Consider the following 27,229-nt stretch of genomic DNA (forward strand, 5'->3'; position numbering starts at 1 on the left):
TATTATATGCCTATTATTTAGGTCAAAAGTTAGCAAACATTTTCTGTAAAGCACCAGAAAATAAATAATTTTGGCTTCGTAAGCCACAGATTGTGGCATATTCTTCGTTTTGCTCTTTTGAAAAAGAAGAAAAACAATCCTTTACAAATATAAAAAAGTTCTTAGCTTGGGCCTCTGATGTAGTTTGCCAGAGCACCTGGCCTAGACTTTTGACTTCACTTGTAACTCTGAAATCACCATTAAATTTTGCTTCACCCTTTATGATACTTATTATTAAAACAGTTACAGATTCTAAATTTTATTAATTTTAACCATTGCCCTTGTTTCATTGCAAATGTGCCTACTAAAGTTAACACTGATTGTTGGATATATTGAAGGTAAATTTTACATTAGAGGCCAAAGAAGAGCACTACTATATACATAAATTTAGTCATCCATCATTTTCAGTAGATAAAAGTTTGAATTTTGCATTGAAAAAAGTACAGTAAGTATATGACTATTAATAATGTGGAAAATTCATGTAGTCTGTGTGTTTTTGTTATAAATAAAATAGCCATAACAGAGTCTCACACCTTAAATATTTTTCTCTATATTAGCAACTTGTGGATACTGAGCACGCAGAAGTCTAGCATATTGCCAAGAACTGTTACTAATCTGGAAGTCAAAAAGAACTGAAGACTTCTAGAACTGATAGAACTAAAGAAAAGCTGAAGGTGTAAATAAAGGAATTTTTTTTTACACTATCACACCACCAGCGGTGCAAATCAAAAAAAAATAAAAGAATTTAAATGGCATATTTACCCAACAGAATCGATAGCATATATTTATTTAAAATGTTAACCACAGGACAGTGTTCACAATATGTTAAAGGGAAAAGCCTGATTACGTACATATAGTGTCTCTTTATTAAACAGACACACACACAAGACAGAACTGGAATTGTATACACCAATATGAGACTAATGGTAATCTCTGGATAAAAAGTTAATTTTTTCAGTGTACTATTATCCAGTTTTTATTTTTTTCAGAAATGAGCAACGTGTATTGCCTGTGTAATAAAATTTAAATTTCATAAAGTCTGAAAATAAAGGTAACAGAAGAAAAGAGACAAAGTAGTGAAAATCAAAGTGCTTAGGAAGGTAGTGAAATGACTAGAAGGAAGATGAGAAGAAATAAAAGCAACAAATTATAAACAGCATAAGACTTCAATTTAGAAAGCATGGATCTGGAACCCAGTTTTACTATTACTTGTTAAACCTTACATGTATCCTGCCGTTGAAGTGAGGTACAAAATTAACATGGGATTATGTATGAAAAAGCATTTGTAAACTCAAATTCTACCCAAAGTTAATTTTCCCAGCAGCAAATGAAGTTGAGGAAAGATGGGCAGAAACCTATAGAAATCTTTAGTGCCAAAATAAGCTAATCCTACTTTGTTGCTGGTTAAGTTAAATAGATCAGATGAAGGGAAAATCATTTAAGTACTGTATTAACAATGAATTAAAGTCTCATAATGTGTACTGTAAAAAAGTACCTAAACTCAAACTCTTCTGTGGGCAACAATGGGGTAAACATAGATTTCAAGGGATTAAAGTGAATTGTAGGTTTAGCAAAATAGTCTTTTTTTTTAGTTTTTAAATACTGGAGCATGGAATGTTTGATTCAGTGCTATGTAAAACTAAGACAATGGTGTGGTACCAAATTATGACCCAGTCTTGAATGTGCTGTTCACCTCTGCGTATCCTGGGTGCCTTGGCCTATACTGGGTGCTAAATAAATAGTACTTAAATAAAATGTTGAATGTTATGTATGTTTGAAGTATATTCTGGAGTAATGTTTTCAAGGCTTATGCTGCATCTAGTCAAGGGTATTTTTCCAATAGTCATGTATGGATGTGAGAGTTGGACTGTGAAGAAGGCTGAGCCCCTAAGAATTGATGCTTTTGAACTGTGGTGTTGGAGAAGACTCTTGAGAGTCCCTTGGACTGCAAGGAGATCCAACCAGTCCATTCTGAAGGAGATCAGCCCTGAGATTTCTTTGGAGGGAATGATGCTAAAGCTGAAACTCCAGTACTTTGGCCACCTAATGCGAAGAGTAGACTCATTGGGAAAGACTCTGATGGTGGGAGGGATTGGGGGCAGGAGGAGAAGGGGACGACAGAGGACGAGATGGCTGCATGGCATCACCGACTCGATGGACGTGAATCTGGGTGAACTCCGGGAGTTGGTGCTGGACAGGGAGGCCTGGCGCGCTGCGATTCATGGGGTCGCAAAGAGTCAGACACGACTGAGCGACTGAACTGAACTGAACCAGTAGAAGACAGATAGCTGGTCGGAAACATCCATCTGAAGGCATCCTGTGGCAAATGGATTTCATCCAATGTTCCAGCCTAGTGGATTGAGAAGGTACGCCTTTTCAATGTGTTAAAAGATTGGGAGGTTACCGGAGGTTTCAACAAGAGAGAGGGTAGTGATCTCCCAGATTCTAGACAGTAAAGGTCTAAAGAACAGAAGCACTGAGAATTGAAAGAAAAGGTCTGAAAGGTACTCTCATGGCAGGCTTGACTAAACTGATGACATACTTAGATTTGGAACATAAAGGAGTCAAAGTTAATAAAGTTTTCTCACTCTAGAGACGTGGATGGTGATACCATTAACTGAAATGGAGAATACTCCGAGGAAAAGCAGTTGGTGGGGAAGAGATAAGTGTCATGCTTTCGGAGCCCTGTGAGAGAAGTTGACTCTGAAGGCAGAGTTCTGAATTCATTCATTCTTTTATTTATTTGCCACTGCCAGGTTTGTGGGATGTAAGTTCCCTCAGCAGGAATTGAACCAGGCCTTCAGCAGTCCAAGTGCAGAGTCCTAACCACTGGACTGCCAGGGAATTCCTGGGAGAGTTCTGAGTTTAAATTTCAGTTTTAATTTACTAAGTCTATGACCAAGAGGACAAGAGGAAAGGGAAGATAGACAAAAGGGGGAAAATATCCAGCTGGCATGAACAAAAAGGACATTTTTTAATTGATGCTTATTGTTTAATCATTAAGTTAGGTCCAACTCTTTCACAACCCTCTGGACTGCAGCCCAAAAGGCTCCTCTGTCCATGGGATTTTCCAGACAAGAATACTGGAGAGGGTTATCATTTCCTTCTCCGGAGTCCAAATATCATCGTGAGATTTATGAGTTTAAGGCTGAATTTCTGTTCATTTTTAGGTAAAGGGGTGAATTTTAGGCAGTTGTTTGCCCAAAAAAGAATAACAGCATTTTTCTTTGGCGGGGCGGGGCGCTGTCTGTGTCTAAGATCTGAGGTACGAAAAGCCCTAAGGACCCGCTTTCTGTTTCGGATGTCCAAGTAGAGGGAACGCCGGGTAGGAGCAGCAGCCAGGCTCTCAAGGCAGCGGGGCGGGGCCTGCCCGGTCCACGTCTCGCGGAGGGCGAGACCTGCGTGCTGCGCAACCACGTGACTCCCTCGCCTCTAGGGGCTCCGACGCATGCGCGCCGCGCTCTCGAGGAGGAGGCTGTGGTGCTGGTGGCGACTGCTGTGTTAGTGGGGACGGGGACTGTTAAAGTGCCATCTTCGACTCAGCTGGCCCAGACTGTGGCTCATGGAATTCAGTGGCATCCATCGTCAGGTCAGCTGGGGCGGGCGCCTTGGAATTGGCCGGGGGTGGGGGGTATGGGGTGGGGGTGGGGGCGTTCTGTTACGCTGGTCTAGAAGGGGCCTGCCTTGTTTCAGGCCGCTCTGGGGCTGCGGCCTCGCTCTCCCGCCCTGTTTTGAGGCCTGACTTGGCCTCGCGGCCCAGCTGTCCATCCCTTCTCATTCCCACCTGTTGGGTGGAGCAGTGCGAGGTTTCTTTTCTTAGACCACTCGTTTCTCTTCCGGCGCCTTAGGACGGGCGGGGAACTGTGGGCCTCAACTTGGATTTAGGAAGCGCTTTGGGGATAAGTCTAAAGCCCTTGCTTTCGTGAGAGCTGGGAACCAGTGTGACTGGGACGACTGGAAGTGGAAGGGACCCAGAGGTTTGGGAGAATGCGATACAAATTGGGTAAAACTTTTAGGCGCCTGGTAGGGCGCGTTTCGCGTTCTGACTCTAGGACTCTTGAGTCACAGCACCCCAGAGATCAGTTAAAGCTTTTGGCAGGATAGAATGGAAGCAGCAAAACCAGTGTTTATCTTTTGTAGCCAGAGACCAACACTGCTGTTTTTCTCGTTCTAAAAATCACGTCTTCAGTTAGTATTATGTACTATATTTATGCCAACTAAAATATTACCTTTAAGTTTAATATTGCTGTTCAGAAATAGTTAGCACTTTTTTACGGTTGTAAAGGTTGTTTAATATTCCTGTTCAGAAATACTTAACACTTTTTTGCGGCTGTAAAGGTTGAAGCCTGAAAAAGCATTGGAACTTAAGTATTTTGGGTTCTGAGAGCTAGTAAATGGATGGAAAAACAAGCAAATACTGTCAGGTGTATTCTTCCCCTCCCCCCATTCTAAAGTTGTAGAAGTTGGAACTTTTCCACTGGTTGGCCGCCGGTAGGGATAATATTAATGAAAGGAGTTCTGCTAAGGAAGACAAGTTCTCAAGATTGTGTGCTCTGGAATAATTAGGGGTTACCAAAGATGGCTAATTAGTAGGTAGTATGAGATATTTGAAGTGAGAATTGAAAAGGGGATTTTTTTAGTGTCATGATATTTGGAAGTGATTTTACTTGCTTACCTATAATTGAATATGAAAAAGAATCTTATAAATCAAATGATAGAAAGTATGTACGGCTTTTTTTCAAGAGAAAGGTTAGTGGATGTATAAAATAGATAAATAACAAGGTTCTTATTGTATAGTACAGGAAACTATGTATCAATCTTGGGTAATAATGTAAATAGAAGAGAGAGAGGAGACCCTTCTGTGGTATGCCAGCAAATAATACCGCATAAAATATAGGATTTAAAAATTTTTTTTGAAAAATAGCCAGAGGGAGAAGAAAATAATTCCAGCCAAATGGTATTTTTTTTCCCAAAAATATGAAGGTGGTGCAAACATTTATGTAAATAAATAAAGTCCAGTTTCTGGAACGTAGCAAGTGCTTAATATATGGAAACTTTAAAAAGGTCAATCTGTATAAATATTCTGCTCAGCCTCTGAAAACAGTTGCCAAAGCCAGTGATTATGATAGTCTCTTTTTTTCCCAAACACTTTGAGTCTTTAGATTGGCTTATCTGTGGATGAGGCACAGAATGACTTAAGGATTGCAAAGGTAGTTGATTTGCAGTACTCAAACTCCTGACTTTCAGTCCTTAGTGATGACTTCAGATTCTTATATGTTCTATTTATGAAAAGAATAATAAATGATAGGATTTTGGTACCTCTGTCAGCATAAATACCTATAAAGAGATTAAGGTAATCAGATTTCTCATTTTTAATTGAGTATTTCTCATTTTTAATTTTATTAAAAATTAAGTCATCCTCCAAAAGAGCTTTTAAATGTTAAGATGGTATATTGAATTCTTAGATAAATGTATCTCATAACTGAACTAAAACTTAAAATGTATGATGTAGAACTGTACTACTTCGTGTACTGCTTATTCACATTTAATATATCATTTTTCTCTTACACTTGTGGACTTTATGCATCTCATTACAGTTTTATATAAGAAAGTGCAAAGTAGTAAAAAGGCGTGAGTTGAGAACAGAAGGAAGTTTTTGTTATTCTGAGAGAATATCATGAGCACAGGCTCAGGCATGAGCATGTGTTGTCCTCTATAAATGACAATAAGGAATACTGTTAGATTAATACCTTTGGAAAGTTAAGTTGGGTCCAGATATATCACTCAGTCTTTCAACATTTATTGTGCTATTGTATACTAGACACTTTCAGATTCTAGGGACATAGTAGTGAACAAAACCAGGGACCCTGTTCTCAGTGAATTTAATATTTCAATAATAATTAATTTATGTGTAGCAGTGTTTTTCCATTTTTTTTGACTGCAGCCAATAGGACATAATAGGACAGAGAAGGTGATGGCACCCCACTCCAGTACTCTTGCCTGGAAAATCCCATGGATGGAGGAGCCTGGTAGGCTGCAGTCCGTGGGGTCAGGAAGAGTCGGACACGACTGAGAGACTTCCCCTCCACTTTTTACTTTCATGCATTGGATAAGGAAATGGCAACCCACTCCAGTGTTCTTGCCTGGAGAATCCCAGGGACGGGGGAGCCTGGTGGGCTGTCGTCTATGGGATCACACAGAGTCGAACACGACTGAAGTGACTTAGCCACTAGCCGTAATAAGATGTTCGTGTAACATTGCAGTTCAATAATCTAGTAGTCAGATTCTGTGTGTATTTCAACAGTATGGCCTTAATGTGTACAATGCACTCTGATTTTTTTTCTGTTCTGTATTTTTTCTTTAAAAAAAATACACTGGTGCAAGGCATTCTGAAGTTTGAAAAACATTATTCAAAAGGGGAGATGATTATATTGTAGCATAACAGTGTAAATGAAGAGAATAGTTAATCTTTATAGCAAGGTATGTGTGATTATTTGGCATGAGGCTTAGAGAGGTTAAGTAACATGCTCAAAGTTCCCTAATGAGTAACTGGGCCAGATCTTTAATTCAGTTCTATCAGGCTTTAACCCAAGTGTTTTATTATACAACTTCCCAGTTGTTGTGAGACTTTCCTTGTGGCTCAGGCGGTAAAGCATCTGCCTACGATGCGGGAGACCTAAGCTAGGTTTAGGACTCTGGGTGGGGAGGGTAAGGACTGTGATGCTTTTTTACTTATTAAACAGTGGATTAGGTGTGTATCATACCTCCATGTGTATTGTATCTCCACGTATCTGTAGACCTGAGCCTTACTGTGAAGGAATTTGTAATCTGGAAAGGAAAAAACATCGAATGAGTATCATAAATGTGATTGTGTGCCATGGAAGAATGCTGTAGAAGCATCACTGGGGGAAACAAACTTACTTGGAGGATCTGGGAATACGTTTCAGTCAGGGATGTTTAAATTTGCCCAGATTAGTTGGTGGGCTTCAGTTAGGTTGAAGGCTTTGAGTGGGGTAAAGAGTTGGAGCAGCATTCCAGACAGACAGAAGAAACTACATACACTAAGGTCCTGAAGCTGAAATGAGCTGAACTGGAACACACAACAAAACTAGATGAATGTGATATGTTAGAAAAAGGGCAACAAGAGACAGCCTTTTAAAGAGAAAGTCTTCATTACTGTTGGATACAGTGAAGAGTAGATCAGAAAGATGAATCAGAACATGTCCAGTTGGATTTATAAACAAAGAGATTGTGACTTTGGGAGAATTTCAGAGTAGTGATGAAGAAGAATCCAAATTTAAGGGTAAATGGAGGATACAGAAAATCACTGTGGACACTGACTTCAGCCATGAGATTAAAAGACACTTGCTCCTTGGAGGAAAGCAATAACAAACCTAGACAGCGTATTAAAAAGCAGAGACATCACCTTGCCAACAATGGTCCGTACAGTAAAGCTATGGTTTTGCCAGTAGTCATGTACAGATGTGAGAGTTGGGCCATAAAAAGGCTGAGAGCTGAAGAGTTGATGCTTTCAAATTGTAGTGCTGGAGAAGCCTCTTGAGAGTCCCTTGGACTGCAAGGAGATCAAACCTAAGGAAATCCTAAAGCAAATCAGCCCTGAATATTCATTGAAAGGACTGATGGTAAAGCTGAAGCTCTGGTACTTTGGTCACCTGATGCAAAGAGCCGACTCACTAGAAAGGACTCCAATGCTGGGAAAGATTGAAGGCAAAAGGAGAAGGGGGGCGGCAGAGGCAGGATGCTTAGATAGCATCACCGACTCGGTGGACATGTATTTGAGCAAACTCCGGGAGATAGTGGAGGACAAAGGAGCCTGGTGTGCTGCAGTCCATGAGGTCGGAAAGAGTTGGACACAACTTAGTAACTGAACAGCAAGGAGGGTGTAGAGCAGAGATAAGCTTAGACAGCTTCATTGTCTTTCTGTTGTACTTGAGTGTGTTAGTGTGTTAGTCGCTCAGTCGTGCCCGACTCTTTGCCACCCCATGGACTACAGTCCACCAGGCTCCTCTGTCCATGAGATTTTCCAGGCAAGGATACTGGGGTGGATTGCCATTGTACTTGAAACAAAATCTAAATCCTCAACATAGCTTATGATTGTCCTTTGTTTGTTTTATAAGTTAAGCTAAGTTATAGTATGTATATTATAAATTGTTATATAAAAGATATTTTTACATATTTGAAGGGTAATGGAAGTAATCTAATATATTAAGAGAAACTGATAAGGAGAGCGTGAAGATAAGTTAAGCAACATGTTTGAGAAGTTAGGTTGGAGAAGTGATCCAAGTCATTAGTTCAGAGTTTGACCATTGATAGCAGCAGAGATACTTCATCCATTGTGACCAAGGGAAGGAGGAAGACAAATAATTGTTATGTATTTCAATTTTTATAGTAGTGCTTAGGGGTACAGAACAAATACTTAGAGAGCAAAAGGGAGGGAAGATTATAAAAGAGGGAAACACTTACAGGAAAACACGGGCAGAATACTTTTTGACATGAATCGAAGCGGTCCAGGGATTGAACCCGTGTCTCCGGGAATTTTTTTTTTCCCCAAATATTTATTTATTTGGCTGTGTTAGGTCTTAATTGCAGCACATGAGATCATCATTGCAGTGCACAGACTCTCTAGTTTTGATGCTCAGGCTTTGTAGTTGTGGCACACAGGCTCCAGAGCTCAAGGGTTCAGCTTAGTTGTTCCGGCATATGGAAATCTTAGTTCCCTGACGAGGGATCGAACTTGTGTCCCCTGCATTGCGAGGCAGATTCTTGACCCTGGACCAACAAGGAAGTCACAGCAGGTGGATGTTTAACCTCTGGACCGCTGGGGAAGTTTGACATTGCTTATTTTTTCCCCTCAACATTGCTTTTTGAAAATAGACATTTAGGGACTTCCCTGCAGTCCCGTGGTCATGCTCCCATTGTAGGGGGCATGGGTTCGATGCTCGGTCAGGGAACTAAAATCCTGCAAGCTGCAAAAAATGATAAAATAGGTGTTTACATGAGGAGGTTTACTTTGATATACTTACTAAAGACAAATTTTAGAAAGCATTCAAGTCAAATTGAGGGATATTTAAGCAAATCCTTTCATACTGTCTCTTACTGATCTGTTTTTCTGTGAACATGCCAAGCAAAGCAGTAATCTCGGAACATGCCCTTTCTGCTGTCTGTACTTTTCCTCTTCTAGATAGCTGCATGACTGGCTTTCCTGCTACCTCATCCTCTCTCTTATTCTTAGCACTTGATGCCACATATATGGAAGAAATTTACTTAGGGAAAAAAGCCTCCATCTCCCCACTGTAATGTCTGCTCCTTGGGATTTTGTTTTGTTCACAGCTAAATTGTCCTTCTCCATCTAGTATAGCCAGCAAAAAACTGGATGTTCATTATTTGAAGAGGGTAAAACCAGAGAAGTTGGCATAGCTGGTGGGAGGTGGGGCAGGGGTGAAGGGTCTTAGTGAAAATGGGAAATTGAAAGAAAGTCTGTGTGTTGAATGGTACGATCACAAGCCTGGTTTGTCTTCTTTGCTCCCAGAATGCTTGTTGCCTTACTCAAGTTGAAACATTCTTCTTTGGCAAAACATAACCCAAGGGAAGCAGTGTAGAACACTGACATTTAATGGGTTCTACCCGCAAAGAATGCCATCCTAAGAATTCCCAGTGGTTAGGACTCTGAGCTTTCACTGCTAAGGGTGCAGCTTTGATTCCTCGAAAATCTTACCTTTTTTCAGTAACAAAAATGATTCTCTACAAGAGGGAGTAAATCAAGGAAGAAACAGATTTTGCTATAAATGAGATTCACCCCAGAGGATAAGTGAAAGGAATTCTTTATATCAAAATGAAGAGACAATTCTAGATAAGACAAGCAAATTTAAATTGTTGCAGAAGGTTAGATGGTTTCAGAAAGGACGGCACCAGAAGGGGAAATGGAATTGATCAGTATGAGTGACAGTTGTTTTGAAGGACCTTTATAAGGTCTCTTCAAGGATGTGGAGTCAGTTTTCAAAGACAGTGAAGCATATGAAAATGATAGATTTAAAGAGGTAGAAGCAAGGAAATGTGATTATGGTATACAAAGTAGCTTGAAAAAAATGTTTACATAGGCATACTAATGTAAACCTGAATATTGATTTAACCCCAGCCAAACAGAACTACATTGGAAGCACATGAGAGGAGAGTTGTGCATGTGTATACGGTATAATAACTAAACCTATATTTTATCTAATTAGCAAAAATCTGAAATTGAAAAGTCAGGAAATATTTTCAGATGAATACTGTGTTGATTACCACCAGTTTTTTGAAGCCAAAGTGAATAGGTTTTTTTCCACCTCCTTAAATCTCTGCACAACAAATTCTAGATGCACTGTAAAGTTCATTTTTATTTTCCTTATTAATTTTAAAGTTGTTTACCCACTGAGTCATGTCTGCCTCTCGTAACCCCATGGACTGTAGCCCACCAGGCTTCTCTGTACATGGGATTTTCCAGGCAAGAATACTGGAGTGGGTTGCCATTTCCTCCAGGGGATCTTCCCAACCCAGGCGTCGAACCCCGGTCTCGTATTCTTTACCACTGAGCCACCTAGGAGACAGTTTTAAAGTATAACATCTTGAGTTTGGATAACACTTTTCAGGAACTTGTTTTAAGTGATCTCTTGATCTATGTGAGTTTATAGTTTTAGGACCTTGGCATGCATTTATCTCATCCGATGTTCTCAACGGCCCTGTGAAGCCGATGGTATAAGTATTACTAGTCTCCTTTCAAAGTGAGGAAAGTAAGACTGACTAGAATCTCATCCTTTTAAGGGAGAGAAGTAGGACTCACCCTCCTCTACCCTCGTAATATTTACCAAACTAGTAATGAAAGAACTGAAAGTTCTAATTCCTAGTCTCTTGTATTTCCTCTTTTCTAATTGAATTATAGTTTAGCTGTCTTCTTCCATCAAAAATTTTTTTTGCTGTAGTAAAAACACATAAGATAAAATTGACCTTCTTAACCTTTTTTTTTAAAGCTGCACAGCAAGGCAGACATGTGGGAAATTGGTTCCCCTGACTAGAGAGTGAACATGCACCCCCTGCAGTGGAAGCGTGAGCTCTTAACCGCTTGATCACCAGAGGAAGTCTCTTAAGCATTTCTCAGTGTACAGTTCAGGAGCGTTGTGCATTTTCACATGGCTGTTTTAACAGATTTCCAGAACTTTTTCACTTTATACCCATGAAATTATACCCATTAAAACAACAACCCCCCTTTTCTCCATCTCTAGTTCCTCATAACCACCATCAGCTTTCTGTTTCTATGAATTTGACAACTCTAAATACCTCATATAAGTAGACTCATGTAGCATTTGTCTTTTTGTGACAGGCTTTTTTCACTTAGCATAATTTCCTCAGGGTTCATCCATGTAGTGTATGCTAGGATCTCCTTCATTCTAAAGACGATTGATGTTCCGTTGTATGTGTGTATCACATTTTATTTCTTTCTTCATCTGTGTTGGGCATTTGGGTTGCTTACTCCTTTGACTGTTTTGGATAGTGAGGCTGTGAACATGGCTATATAGATAGCTCTTTGAAACCTGGCTTTCAGTTAGTTTGACTATATACTCAGAAGTGGGATTTTGGATTATATGGTAGTTCTATTTTTAATTTTTTGAGGAAACCCCATTTTGTCTTCTATATCAGTTGCACCATCTTATAATCCCACCATAAGTGCACAGAGGTTCCAATTTCACCTCATTCTTGCCAAAACTTGCTTCCTGTTTTATCTATTTTTTGATAATGGCCATCCTAATGGGTGTGAGGTGATATTGTGAATTCTGTTTGCATTTCTATGTTAATCAGTGATCCTGAGCATCTTTTCATGTGTGTTTTGGCCATTTGTGTGTCTTCTTTGGAGAAATGTCTGTTTAAATCATGTTTTTCATTTTTTAATTGAGTTTTTGTTGTTCAGTTATAGAAGTTCTTTATGTATTTTATGTATTAACTACTAATTAGATATAAGAGTTACATATATTTCCTCCTATTCGGCCATTTGCCTTTTAACTTGTGTCCTTTGACGCACAGAAGTTATAGTCTGATGTAGCTCCGTTTGTCTATTTTTGGCTTTTGTTGCCTGTGCTTTTGGTACCATAGCCAGGAAAGCATTGCCAAGTTCACTTTCATGAAACTTTCCCCCTATGTTTTCTTCTAGGAGTTCTATCCATTTGGGGTTAATTTTTATATATGCTGTAAGTTAAGGGTTTTGCTTCTTTTTTTTTTTTTTTTGCATGTGACTATCCAGTTTTCCCAGCACCATTTGTTTAAGAGACTGTCTTTTCCCCATTGAGGAATCTTGTAACCCTTGTCCAACATTGTTTCTGGGCTTTATGTTTTTATTCTATTGGTCTGTTTTATCTTTATGCTAGTACCACACTGTTGTCTTCTTCCTTTTGATAATTATTTTTTTATACCTTTGCCATTCTATGTCACAAGTTCAAAGTTAATGGTTGCTGTTAGGAATATACTGGTACTAGTTCAGTTCAGTTCAGTTGCTCAGTCGTGTCCGACTCTCTGCAACCCCATGAACCGCAGCATGCCAGGCCTCCCTGTCCATCACCAACTCCTGGAGTTCACCCAAACTTGTGTTCATCAAGTCAGTGATGCCATCCAGCCATCTCATCCTCTGTTGTCCCCTTCTCCTCCTGCCCCCAATCCCTTCCAGTTAGTAATTGCCATATTATGAAGTATATATTAGAATAACTTATTTAAAAATAACTTTAGTGTGTTTTTCTTTTGGTCCTGTGATTTTTGAAGTAATCAGAAAAATGATCTCCCTGAGGACAAGGCTGATGTTCTTAACTCTTTTTATAACACTATAATTGCAGGGTGTGGAGTAATTGATAGTCTGTGATGATGCAGGGGTGTGGTAAATTTGCTGATTCCAGAAAAAACTTATGTCCCACTTAAGTATGCAATTAGAATAGGGCAGGTAGTAAATGACTCAGAATGTATCAACGAACAATCTTTTTTTGTTTGTTTTGGCAGTATGCTTTGAAATAAAAAAACACAAAATAATGACTAATTTATGTCTGGAAAATTTAATCTTCAGTAGTGTCTTTTCTTTGATGTAGGGGACAAAAGAGACCAAAATAAGTTGAAAAGCTCCTGTGCCTTTTCCTAGGATCAAAAATGGTAAACCTGGAAAAGTTGATGACGATAGTCAGTAGTTCAGTAGAAGGAAACTCTTTTTTCCAGGTTTGATTGTTTATTATTTTTTCTCAAATTTCCTCTTGTTCTACCCTGCTTACTTTCTTTTCACTTTCCCAATGCAGGCCCTCTTCATTCTGATCAAACTTTTCTCCTTGTCTTGGAACCAATCCTAATTTCCATCTTCTTGTCTGTTAATAAGAAAGGTTGTTCTGTCAAGTCAAGTGGTCTAGTTCCTATTTTGAAATAATTTATCATTCTTTTTCTACCCACTCCAGTACTCTTGCCTGGAAAATTCCATGGACTGAGAGGCTCCTCAGAACCTGGAGGCTACAGTCCATGGGGTTGCAAAGAGTCGGACACGACTGAGCGACTTCACTTTTCAAAGTGAAGACTACATTCTGTTGCGTAAAGTTTTGCTAGATGCCTATGGTTTTCAATAGATTTCTCTAAATTTTGACTTGTTTCATTTGAAATTTTATATAATTGCTTTGCATGTTTTTGATCTCTTTCCTACTAGTTCATAAACCTTAGGATGAAAACTATCTGTGTATTCTCTACAAGGAATGTAGTATATTGCTGGATATGCACCGAGTAGTGGAAACTTTTTGTCCACACCCAGCCTCACCCAACCTCCCTTTGTCTTCACCCCTTCTCTGCCTCCTTTTAAAAAAATATTCCCAGAGTTACCTGGCTATAACTAATTCTTTCAGTGGCATTCAGCCTCAGATTCACTTGATTTAACATTTTAAATTTATCCCTTTTTTGGGAAAAATTTTGCTTCATACTGCATTTTGAAATGTGGTATAATAATACTGCATTTTATAAAAGATGCCCTTCATATACACACAAAGTATATATGGATAATATGGACTGAGGATGTGAAGTAGCATTTAAGAAAAAAAAGAAAATAGAAATTCAACCTCCTTGTAGTTAAAGAAATGCAGATCAAAATGAGGTAATACTTTCTGTTTTTCAATTTTAATCAGATGAAAAAAATTAAGTTTCTTGATACCTAGTGCTAACGAGGGGAGATGGAAAAATGAACATTCTCATGCATTGTTTGTGGGTTAGTTAGGAATGTACTTTTCTGCAAGTAATAGAAAAACCCATCTATTGATAATAGTTTAAGCAAATAGGGACTTACTTTCTCTTACAGTATATAATTGGCATGTTAGCAGTTTGATGACGTCAGGGCTGGCATTTCTTCATTTTTCTGGCCAGTTCTTTTGACCTTGTTAATATAGGTTGTTTCAAATATGTTCACATTCAGGGTAAGAATAAAGTGGTAGAGCCTACACTATTTACTGACTGTCTTTTTTATCAAAAAAGCAAAATCTTTACAAGAGCTCTGCAGAAGATGTCTTTTTCAGTCTCATAATCCTTACATGCTGCTGCTGCTGCTAAGTCGATTCAATCATGTCTGACTGTGTGCGACCCCATAGACAGCAGCCCACCAGGCTCCCCTGTCCCTGGGATTCTCCAGGCAAGAACACTGGAGTGGTTTGCCATTTCCTTCTCCAGTGCGTGAAAGTGAAAGTGAAGTCGCTCAGTCGTGTCTGACTCTTAGCAACCCCATGGACTGCAACCTACCAGGCTCCTCCATCCATGGGATTTTCCAGGCAAGAGTACTGGAGTGGGTTGCCACTGCCTTCTCCGAATCCTTACGTGGGGTTAGGTATATTGCCACTCTGAACAAAAACAAGCATCAGCCCAAAATATTAGTTGGGCTAATATTAACACCAACTAATATTTTTAGTGTATTTTATTTGGTATAAATTCTGACAGATCTGTATGTATTATCTATATAATATATGTGTAGTAGATATCTTTCTATATTAACACAGGTGCACATATTTCTTTTATTATTTCATTGTACAGATAACGGCATTTAATCAGATGCTTTTTGTCTGATTATTTATCTAACATAAAATATGCACAGTTCCCATTTGGTATATTTTCCATGAATGTCCTCCAGAGACATCTTTTTGCCAATTTGATACCTCATTGTTTTAATTCGCATCTTTATTAGTAAAGCTACAATCCTTTCATATGTATATTGGTCACTTGGATTTCTTTCTTTGAATTACTACCTTTAAAGCCTTAATCCTCTCTTAAATTATATTGTACTGTGTTAACTACTTATGTATTCGGAGTGTAGTTCAGGAGTAAATCAGTTTTATGGTCTGTTTAGTTTTGAGAATAATCCGTAATTTTTAAAAAAGACATGCCCTATAATTTAATGAGTCAGTTTCCATTTAAACTGTTAGTGGAAGAGATGAAGTGAATTGTGAAAAAATAATAATTCTTTATTATTTTATGGCTTTAACTGTAAGATAACTTAATTTAAAAGATTTTACGAAGTAATTATCCAGATGGTAAAACTTTCATAAGTACAGTTTTTTGTGCTTTTTTTCGTTGTTCTGTTGGCTGCCTGGCTTATGGGACCTAAGTTCCCCAACCAAGGATCAAACCCAGGGCCCCAGCAGTGAGAGCACCGAGTCTTAAATCACGGGGTTGCAGGGAATTCTCTCATAAATATGTTTTTAATAATGTGTATTCACTTTAAAAGTCACTCTTTAATTTTTTAAAATAATACATGTCTTCTATAATAAAATCTTCTAGAATTAAAAATTATAAATATATTTCAACAATATTAACCTTTTCTTTTCTAAAAATCTGCGTTGAGCTATGTTATGCATTTCCCTCTGGAACATTTGTGTCCATTATCACAGTTTGTTTTATTAGTTTTGCCTTTAGCCTCCAGGACAGATATTAAAAATATTGCTGTTTGCCAGGATTGGTAGCAGGATAGAATTCAGACATTAAATTTTAGATTCTTAGCTGAGAAGCATTGAATTCAAGATATGGTTGCTTCTTTAGGGAAGTAGCACAATATTCAGTTGTTTTATAGATGAAAGAACTAAGTTTTGCTCAGTGAACAATAAAGTGGCAGAATTTTGGAAAATTTATATATTATAAAATTTAATTTATAATGTAAAAACTACTAAACCTGAGTATGACTTACAGGAGAGCTCAAGAATCAAGTTAATATATTCTTTTAATAGCCAACAGGCTTTTAAAAGATGTGTTTGATAATGCCAAATAAACATTTGGAAGATGTTTCTCTTTGTTTCCACAGATCATTAACTGAAGGCGAAATAAACAGCTATGCAAAACTCTCACATGGATGAGTACAGAAATTCCAGTAATGGCAGCATAGGCAGCAGTTCAGAGGCAGTGGTAGAGCAGTCTGCTGATTTTAGTACGGAGATTATGAATGTTACAGAAATGGAGCAGTCACCTGATGGATCTCCTAATGTGAACACAACTACAGAAGAAAATGAAATAGCAAGTACTGTGGACCTTCCAGTGACAGAAACAGAAGCAAATTTCCCTCCAGAATACGAAAAGTTTTGGAAAACTGTAGAAAGTAATCCTCAGGATTTTACAGGCTGGGTATATTTGCTTCAGTATGTAGAACAGGAGGTTAGTAATTATTTCAATGGGATTAAACAACTAATATCAGACTAAGCCTTATTGTTTTGTAATTGAAGTTGCCTCTTTTATGATTTTCAGATTAAGTTGAATAAATAATGTATATTTTAGCTTCAAAAAATAGGTTTCATGGCATTTGTACATTATAGAGAGTATGATAATCAAATTCTAATGTTTGTAAAGACTGGTGTGTATGTATGTGTGTATAAAATTGCTAAAATTAAAAAAAAATATTACCCTGCTGTTTGACAGAATTAGTTCCTTCTGTTTCAAAGCTGTTGAGTGTATAGTTTTTAAGCCTGCCATTTATTTTATTTGAGATAATACAGGCATACCTCATTTTATTGCGCTTTACTCTGTTGAACTTCATCGATACTACATTTTCACAAATTAAAGGTTTGTGGCAATCCTGCATTAAGAAGGTCTGTTGGTGCTGTTTTTCCAACAGTGTTTGCTCACTTCTGTCTTGTTCACGTTTGATATTTTTTGCCATATTTCAGACTTTTTTATTATTTGTTATAGTCATCTGTGATCAGGGGTATTTCATATTACTGTTTAATAATTGTTTGGGCAATTTGCAGCAATAAAGTATTTTAAAATTAAGGTATATACGTTGCTTTTTTTAGACATAATGCTATTGCGTACTTAGACTGCAGTAGAATATAAACAGAATTTTTATGTGCACTTGGAAACAAGAAAAATTGCGTGACCTGCTTTATTGTGATACACGTTTTATAGCAGTGATCTGAAATCAAACCCGCAATACTTCTGAGGTATGCCTGTACATTAGAGGGAATAATAAATGCTTTTGTAACAGAAATTTTCAAGATGTTTAAACGCTTTGTTTTATTTTCATCAGAATCACTTGATGGCTGCCAGGAAAGCATTTGACAAATTTTTCATACACTATCCGTATTGCTATGGTTATTGGAAAAAGTATGCAGACCTTGAAAAGCGACATGACAACATTAAACAATCAGATGAGGTGCGTACATTACTGAATAAAATTATCTCCATTAGGTACTGTAAGCCAAATAATAACAAAGCAAAGACTTTTTTTTTTGGCTGGCAGTACCTACGATTTATGGTCAAACAATTTTATAGGGTATTTTATTTGCATTTGTCACTCTTGTGGCATTTGTAGCTAATATTTTCTCTCTTTGTTGGCAGGTGCGTTAAACCTCTACAGTTTGTCAAGCTTTGCAGTGCAAGCCTCTGTATTACACTGCAGCTTAACAAGTAGGGCAGGGCTTTTCTCTCACTTACATTTATTTCTCATTTTCCAAACAACATAGTTGGTTTGCCAGTCACATTTGCTACGTCTTATTGCATTTTTGGTCAGACGCTGTCATTGATGCTCTAACGGGTCTGTGCCCTATGGTCTGTAACCCAAAGCCTGCCCACACAGCCCGGTCAGAATGCAGGGACTGCTGCGCTCTGAAGATCAAGACTCTGCACGTGGGGATCAGAACATTGCCATGTTCTATCCAACCTCCACCCAAATGGTAATGGTAGATTATTTAAACAAAATTCCAGTAATTAGTATTTCTAAGGTTCACCGGATAACACAGTGTTGCCTCTCTGTTAAGACATAATTAAATATTTGAAGTACAGTTTGTTGTTTTCTTCTTAGGTGTATCGCCGGGGGCTTCAGGCAATACCTCTGAGTGTTGACCTTTGGATACATTATATAAACTTCTTAAAAGAAACACTGGACCCTGGTGATCCTGAGACAAACAGTACTGTAAGAGGGTATGCGAAAATAAGTATTTAAAGATATAAATAAGTCAGATATTCTGAAATTGATAAAACTACTAATCGATGCTAAACTGAAAGTATAACTTTTATATACTTTTTCACTATAAAAAAGTACCCTAGTAAACTTACACGCAGGATTCTTAAAAAATGGACATAATAAAGTTCATCCACCATTCCATACGCTGTTTCCTTAGGTCTCCAGTCTGTCTCCCCTCATAGTAAATGACTTGGTGTTTATTCTTTCAGATACACATAGATATACGTATATATGTGTATATACCTATTATACATATTTGTCTTTGTTTTTTTAATTAGCAATGTTCTAGACTTTCTCCCTGCCATTTTTTAATCTTATAGTATCAAGGTACTGTATTTTATTTAACCAAATCTTTATAGGAAATAGTGCTGTAGTGAACATCTCTTATAAGTCAGTATTTATGTAGAGCACTATAGAAATGGAACTTGTATCAAGGAAATACACAGCTACATTTATCAAATGTTCCTTTAAAAGTGGTACCAGCTTTAAACTCTCATAGTGTATGAGGGTAGTCACTTTCCCAGTCATGGCATATATTTTTTTAAAACCTCCTTATCTCAATTCATCTGTCTCTAGGTTTCTTGGTTTACCGTCTTTTCAAATGCTATCTATATAAGCCATTTTCACATTGCCTGTTTATATGATTTGATTACTTTACTTCTGAATTGTCCTTTGAATTACAGGAATTTAAAATGTATTTTTGGTTTTTATTTTTATCAAAGTATGTGCATATAGTTTAGACAGTTAATGTTAAACTACTTGTGACGAAAAGTGGTCCCTCCACCTCTCTTCAGATATTTTAGCTGTTCTATTATTTTCCAACATGTTGATAGCAGTAGCACTCTACTGCTTTCTGCTTCTCTTTCACTAGCTGTAGACGTTATCATTCTGTTAGGGTATATGAGAATTTTTAGTTCGTTTATACCCTGTTGCCATTCTTCATCTTTCCTATATGGATAGGTCTCATAGCTTTTTGTTTTTCTTGTGATTACCCCTTCTCTTTCCTCTGCCTCTTTTTCTGCTTGCCTGGCTTTCTTGGAACACTTAAAATTTTCTACCCCTTCCAGCAGCCACTTTCAGTAGTCAATACTAATACTCACTTTCCACGATTACAATTGCTATCTATGTAAGCTATTTTGAAAATTAAAAAAAAAAAATGTATCGTGTTATTCTACTTAATCTGAAAATTATAGAAAGAGAATTACGTTCTGAGATCTGTAAATTCTACCCTGGTCCCTTGGAGAGACCCTCCTGGGACCCCCTCTTCTGTAATCTGCACTGGTGGCTCTATTCTGATGCTTTTGTATAGCAGCTGTTTACAGGTTTCCTTATCATTATCCTGGGAGATGTCTTTACCTTCTAAGTTCTGTTTATTAGCTTATTAATTAGACTCTATTCTTTCTTGGTTCTTGCATACCTTTAGAGGAGTGAATTCCATAACTTCCTGATAAAGGATGCTTGGAATGAAAAAAAAAAAATGTGAACCCGTATATCTGAAACACCCAATTAATGAATCCCGTGGGGTATAGAATTTTGAGTTGAAAGTAATACTTCCTTAGGGCCTTAAAGCATTTTTCCGTTAGGTATTTTTATCATGTAGAGGTGTTTGGTTTTTTTCTTAATGTGGTTCAATTTTCAGTCTTTTATTAGTTTCTAAGTTTTGTGCCTGTCTTGACAAGGGTATATAAATCTTGAGTTTTCTACCAATTCTTTTTGTAGACTTTTTTTTTTCTGTCCTTCATTTATCTGATATTTAGTTTGTACCTTTTGTGAGACATATTAACCTTAGTTTGTGTCTTTTGTGAATCAGAGATTAACATTTTTTTTTCTCCCATTTTTTTGAACAGTCTGTCTTTTCTTCATTGGCTTATTTTTGTGTGTATGGATTCAAAATACCAATACTTTTTTATCATATTCTAAATTCTCAAAAATATATGGGTTTATTTTCTTGAGAGCTGTTTTATTAATCCATTTTGATGATACTGGGCCAGTGTCATGCCTTTAATTTCCATAGCTTCCTAGTTTCCTTTGAGACCTTTCAGGAAAATGCCTGCTGCTTTATCCTTTTAGAAAAATAATTTGTATTTTTATGTGTTAGATGAATGTTAGAATTTGTTTTCTCTGTTCCACCTAATTCTTAGTGCTTTGATTGGGATTCTGTTTAGTTTTAGATTAATTTAGATTTAGATTAATCTAAATTTAGAATTAATTTAGATTAGGTAGTATAGTTCTGTACTGTTAAAAATCCCTCTTGATTATAATATTTATTTTGAAAATATGTTTCTAAAATTTTATCCCATTGAGGTATCAAATCCTGTGATTTAAATTGCTTACAGAAATCTCTTGAAATGAGCATAAATATTTTAAAATAAAGGACTTTTTAGTAAACTTTAATTGTGGAATTTTAGAATCAGGAGAGAATTTTGAGTTTTAAAGTATATGTATATTTCTCATTACCCAAAGAGGCAGCTGGACCCCCTCCTTGGAGAGTTGTTTTGTCAGAAAACTGTTTCTTAAAATAAGATAAATTTTGTCACTTTGTCTTTTGCCCTAGAGGAATCTATTCAACAGACATTTCAAGTTTAACGAGTATTTTAGTGTCTGCTCTGTCACTCTTACATGTTTGTAGTATAATTTGCATTGCAAATTTATAGCATATAAAATAATATACAGCTACATAAAAGTACATTTATCTATTCCCTTTATATTTTCCCTTTTTTCAAGCAGCTGTCATATGCACTTGTCAATTATTCCTCCTTTTAATCTGTACTTGTAAAGTTGCATATAATTTTGAATTTAGCATTATCTTCTAAAATTTAGAAATATTTTGTTTTTAAAAATGAGGTATAATTAACATAAATTATATTAATTTCAAATGTATGACTTATTGATTTGATATTTGTATATATTGCAAAATGCAGAAATAATCTATTTCAAGTGATTTTATCTTGGGAAGATAACATAGAGGTAATTTAATTTTTCAGAACGTTTGAGCATGCTGTTCTAGCTGCGGGAACAGATTTCCGATCGGACAGACTGTGGGAAATGTATATAAACTGGGAAAATGAACAGGGAAACCTGAGAGAAGTTACAGCTATATATGATCGTATTCTTGGTATTCCAACACAGCTATATAGTCATCATTTTCAGAGGTGGGTGGAAAAATCAGACCATTAAAATTTTTTTGTGATAACTCTGGTAATTAATTTCTAATATTGAGAATAATTATTCTCTTGAAATGTAAGATTCTATTAGATGCAAACAAATTTATTTTGCTCAATAATCACAATTTTTATACAGTTTAAAATTTTGACATTTTCAATATAGTTTATGAACTTCACTGGTTTTAGATATAAGGTTCCCTTGATCTGTTTTATAGATGAGGAAACAGCAGGACTTTTCTCTTCTGTCTAGGATATTTCAGAGTAGTGAAAATAAGCTTTATTATCCTTATGGTTAACTCAGTATATAGCACATAATAGAAGCTTATTTGAAATGTAATAATTTACTCAAGGTACATTCTTGTCATTCATACAGCATCTTACGTCCAAAACAGTGAAGAACGTATTTTTTGTAGTTAAGTCCTGTTTATATTCAAACAGTCAAAAATTATCATTTCATTTTAATGAGTGCTGTATAAAACAACTATTTCTGTGTACTGTGATTTGCATGTTCTGTTTCTGATGTATTCAAGTATCCCACTGATATAGACTCAGTCTTTCTGACCAAGAAAGTATGAGGACTGTGTTGATAAATGTTTGCTCTTCTTACCTGCCATATTGTCTACACATTTTTGTCATAATTTTTATAACTAGGATTGTGGTTGAACCTGTAAACTTAGGTACTTTTTAAGTAAGTGATTTTCTGAAATTTTCTTTACTAAAAAGTAGAAAACTTCATGAAGCATTTGTAGATAACTATGGATCAGTTTGCTAAATCTCTGCAGACCCACATTAGAAATAGGAAATGTGGGTCTGAATGTGCCATTTCTCTCTCTTTTTTTTTTTTTCCATGAAATTTAGAGGAGGTGTGCAGGTTTCTACGGTATAAATGACCTAGGGAGATACTTGCTGAAAGAGATTAACACAAGGATTGGCATCGGGAAATTCTTGGTCAAATTTTAAAACTTAAATAGTTTTAATTTTTTTTTAACCTTTAAAAAAGATTTTAAAAGTCTTCTGGGACAAAGCAGGTTCCTTTCATAAATCAATCTAAAGTATAGAAAATCTAAAGCTTAGGTAGAATCTATGATTATAATTTTATTGTTGGTGAATGAGAAAAAAGACTAAGAAGCAGTTATGCAGACAGTATTCTGAGTGCCTTATAACTTTTAATCCTCACAGTAAACCATGGAGGTATCATACTGTTATTTTCTACATTTTATGAAAGTAGAGGTAAAGAAAGATTAAAATATTTGCATAAGATCACAGAGTTAGTAAGTGCTTGGAAGCTGATTGGAGCCTAGACAGTGTGGCCCCAAATTCTTGGTGTAGTTTTCTAAATTTTTTTTTTTTTAATGAATATTTCACTGGGTTTTTAAAATGCATGTATACTTACAATAGAGATTTAGTGGGTTGTGTTTTACATACTACTTTTTAATCTAGTCTTTTTCACTTAATGAGAACCACTTTCCTTATGAGTATCTCAGACTGATAAATAATATTTGTATCAGTAAATCTTATAGTTTATATAAATAAACTAATTCCCTTGACTAACTGCTTTAAGAACTGCTGAAATGGTTTCTTCTGTCAAATATACTTCCCCTGTTTAATTTATTTAGCACTTGCTGTGTACCTGATGATATGCATTTAATTTGAAGGAATAAAGGCCTGTAGAAATGTGTGCCTTGACTTGGCCCTTAAGTTACTCATAAGTGTAGAAGAGGAAGCATGTTCTAAAAGAAGTATTCTGAGTGCTGTAATACAAATACTTCTATTGTGTAGGCTTGTATATTGGATATACACTGAACATTATCTCTAAGAAAACATCTAATTTAACATCCCCCTAGTGTGGTATGATCTGACTCCTCAGGCTCAGTCCCTGGTAGTTCATAAGCTCTTAGACAAACCTAAGCACTAATAATTTCCCAACAGGCAATGTTGATTTATACTTTTTTGATTGTAATACCTTTTCCACTTTCCATTTATCTGGTGAACTCATTCCTTAGGACCCATATAGCTTAATGTTTTCTCTGTGACACTTTTTGCAGTTCACCTGAACAGAACTGTTTTATCATTTGTACCAGCACTCTACCTACATTTATTTCATTTTTCTTAGCACTGATAACACTCCTTTGAATTTATGTCTCCTGTATCTCACTCCTTTGAATTTATGTCTCCTGTATCCTCTACATGTCTGTCATTTTCAGAGGCTTTTTCTTTTTATCGTTGGAAAAACCCCTCGTGCTGGGAAGGATTGAGGGCAGGAGGAGAAGGGGGAGGCAGAGGATGAGATGGTTGGGATGGCATCACTGACTCAGTGGACATGAGTGTGAGCAAGCTTCAAGAGATAGTGAAGGATAGGGAAGCCTGGTGTGCTGCAGTGCATGGGGTCACAAAGAGTCAGACACAACTTAGTGACTGAAAAATACTCATCCTTAATACATAGGGAAACAGTTCCATATGTATTAGGCACTCAGCCATTCTATTAATAGATTGAATAAATTAGCTTTATAGTAGAAGAAGCTAATGAAAAAGTATTATGCGTATGTTATCACCATATGAAAGAAGTTTCTAATATAACATGGCAACTGTTTTAAAGTTTATTTTCAGTTTTACCTTATTTCAAGTGTATATCTTGACAATTTTTAATGTTAACATGAGAATTAAATGTTTATTTTCATACTACACATTTGAGAGTTACTTCCTCATTTAAAATTTTTTTAAATAAGGCTATCTATATTTTTTTCCTGCTGGTGATAAAATATATCAAGTTAAGCCTCTATATTCATTGATTTTGCAAAATTTAAATTAATTTCCAATGTTATTTGCATATGTTTGTAAAAGTTTTTTTTGCCGTACCTTGTGGCATGCAGCATCTTAGTTCTCTGACCAGGGATCAAACCTATGGCCCCTGCATTAGAAGTGCAGAGTTTTAACCCATGGACTGCCAGGGTGGTCTCTATGGAAGTTTTAAAATCCATGAAAATCTAGGTGTCAGTAGCCTAAATTAGTTATAAAAAACTTCGGGGGAAATCCATAAGTTATGGTACATGTACAACCATCTCTGAGAATTAGGTGGAAGATGCAGGCCTGGGTCAGAGGCTAGGTAAGAATATAAAAGACTTCATGGAGACTGGATTTTAGTCTGAATGCAGGGTAATAAACATTGAAGTGATTTTGGGGATGAGGATGGTATATGATCCTGTTTAATATTTTTTATGTTTTTTTTTAATAACATGACAGCAGTATTGAGGTGGGAGTGGGAGGAAGCGAGATCAGGACACAGGTTTATGTTTATTTTGGTAAATAATGAGGGCATGGGGCCATATTTAGAAGGTAGACTAAATTGGACCTGGTATCCATGGAATGTAAGAAATCAGGTGGGTGAAAGAGATTGGGAAACTTAGCAGTTGACAATATCAAGATTAGAAATGCCTGAGGGTGTTGATTTGTGGATGAAAGTGACACACTTGAAGACATGTTGTATATAAGGTTCCTATTTAAGATGGTATAGATATTTTAGCTCCTCAGCTTTGTGTTTTTGATTAAAATTTGTGTGTGTGTGTGTGTGTGTATATATAAACTAGTATCTGTAGATAAATGAAATTACATGTTTTTCAAAACAGTCTTTGCTTAAAATTTGTATTTCTTTATGCAGAGTGTTGGCAAGTGAATCTGAAATTTAGGGGAAAGGTTTGGGCTTTCCTGATGGCTCAAATGGTAAAGAATCTGCCTGCAATGTAGGAGACCCAGGTTTGATCCCTGAGTTGGGAAGATCCCCTGGAAAAGGGAATGGCTTCCCACTCCAGTATTCTTGCCTGGAAAATTCCATGGACAGAGGAGCCTGATGGGCTACAGTCACAAAAAGTCGGATACACAAAGATCCCAACTGAGCGAATAACATTTTTTTTCACTTTAGGCTTAAGCTAGAGTTGTAAAAGTCATTATAATATGCTTATTATTTCAAGCTATATTAATAAGATTGACCAGAAAGTATATAAAAACATTTGACAACTAAATGCAGAGCAGAATCCTTGGGCATACTAGTATTTAGGGGCAGACTGGAGGGGGGACCCCTCAAAGGAGATCAAGGAGCAGACTTGGAGGAAAACCAGGAAGGTAGTAACTCGGAGCCAACAAGTATCCATTTAATTTTTCTTATATAGGGTACTTGGTGACTTTAAATAGGGCAGTTTCATTGGAGTATTTGACATAGACACATGAATTCAGGAGTAATTGGGAGGTAAGTTCCAAAGGAACTGCAAAATTTGTTGAACATTTATAAGTAATCATTTATTATTTAGATATGGATTGCTATATTTAAATTTACAGATGAGAAAACTAACATTAGAGAAAGGATAAACTTCCTTTTAGTCAAATAATTAGTAATGGACAAAAGTAGGATTTCAGTGTATGACTTGCCTTCATCATTCCATTGCAAAGGCAGGAAGGAAATGAAGATGTCTAGATTGTTTTATCAAGTGGTAGGTTATTACTATAGAAAAGGAGGAAAAAAGGTGTGGGGTTGTTTGTTTTTTGGTTTAAGTCAGAGTTCCTTTGAAAGAATAATGTGTAAGTAGAAATATAATGTGGGATCTAAAGTTGCGCTTCATATATAGAGCTCGTATTTTTATTGTCTTCCATTAGATTTAAAGACCATGTTCAGAATAATTTGCCAAGAGATCTTCTAACTGGTGAACAGTTTATTCAGCTGCGAAGGGAATTAGCTTCTGTAAATGGACATAGTGGTGATGATGGTCCTCCTGGTGATGATCTGCCATCAGGAATAGAAGACATAACTGATCCAGCAAAGGTAACTAGACTTACTAAAAAAAATGTCCATGTGTGAGAAACTATAGACTTTATGTCCCTTGACTGCATGTGTGGTATGATTTGTAGCTCTTATAAAATTAATTTCTAATTAAGGTAGGTAGGAATTCTTTAGCTAGTGTGGTTTAAATATAGATTTAAAGCAGATGATCTGTTTTACTAAGAGACACCTGAAACTAGTGTAAAAGGATAATTCACCTCTGTTGTGATGTACGAGACTTGTTCTTTTTTTTAAGGCATATAAATCTGTTACTAATTTCAGTATCATTAATTGTACTTTGCATATAATTGATAACAGGCACCCATCACTAAGATTAAAGTGTGGATAATACTTAAATGTAAACAGTGATATTTTAAAATTTTAGTATATAACTTACATGTTTAAGTTTTTTTTCTTCCCAAGCTTATTACAGAAATAGAAAATATGAGACATAGAATCATTGAAATTCATCAAGAAATGTTTAATTATAATGAACATGAAGTCAGTAAAAGGTGGACATTTGAAGAAGGTGTAAGTGTTTTGCTTTTTTGTTGTCATCATTAATAGGTTTCAAAATACAGATAGGAATAATGTATTTTTCTTTTAGTTTTGGGTGATGTCTCTGCTTTTTATTTTTGCTTATTTAAGTAATGTTTGTTGCATTTACGGCTGCCATTATAAATTTTCCATTGTCAACTTTAGAAATATTAAATTCAGATTTATTTGGATTTC

The 27,229-nt window shown here is 36.4% G+C and overlaps 1 protein-coding gene across 4 annotated transcripts in view; it reads left to right on the forward strand.

Annotated features, from left to right (window-relative positions):
- Positions 1-3,512: 3,512 nt before the first annotated feature.
- The window catches only part of PRPF39 (pre-mRNA processing factor 39), a 33,858-nt gene continuing 10,141 nt past the window's right edge, over positions 3,513-27,229 (forward strand). Inside the window, exons 1-7 of one of the 4 annotated variants that reach the window (XM_068990879.1) lie at positions 3,513-3,628; positions 16,376-16,722; positions 17,591-17,716; positions 18,365-18,483; positions 21,511-21,678; positions 26,335-26,500; positions 26,921-27,028. In XM_068990879.1, the coding sequence (XP_068846980.1) occupies positions 16,405-16,722; positions 17,591-17,716; positions 18,365-18,483; positions 21,511-21,678; positions 26,335-26,500; positions 26,921-27,028 (1,005 nt within the window). In that variant the 5' untranslated portion in view covers positions 3,513-3,628; positions 16,376-16,404. Of the gene's footprint in view, positions 3,629-16,375; positions 16,723-17,395; positions 17,505-17,590; positions 18,237-18,364; positions 18,484-21,510; positions 21,679-26,334; positions 26,501-26,920; positions 27,029-27,229 lie in introns of those variants that run through there. The other 3 variants (XM_068990880.1, XM_068990882.1, XM_068990881.1) reach the window with 3 other exon arrangements.

This window comes from Capricornis sumatraensis, chromosome 19 (genome assembly GCF_032405125.1).
Source record: "Capricornis sumatraensis isolate serow.1 chromosome 19, serow.2, whole genome shotgun sequence".
Taxonomy (NCBI): Eukaryota; Metazoa; Chordata; class Mammalia; order Artiodactyla; family Bovidae; genus Capricornis; species Capricornis sumatraensis.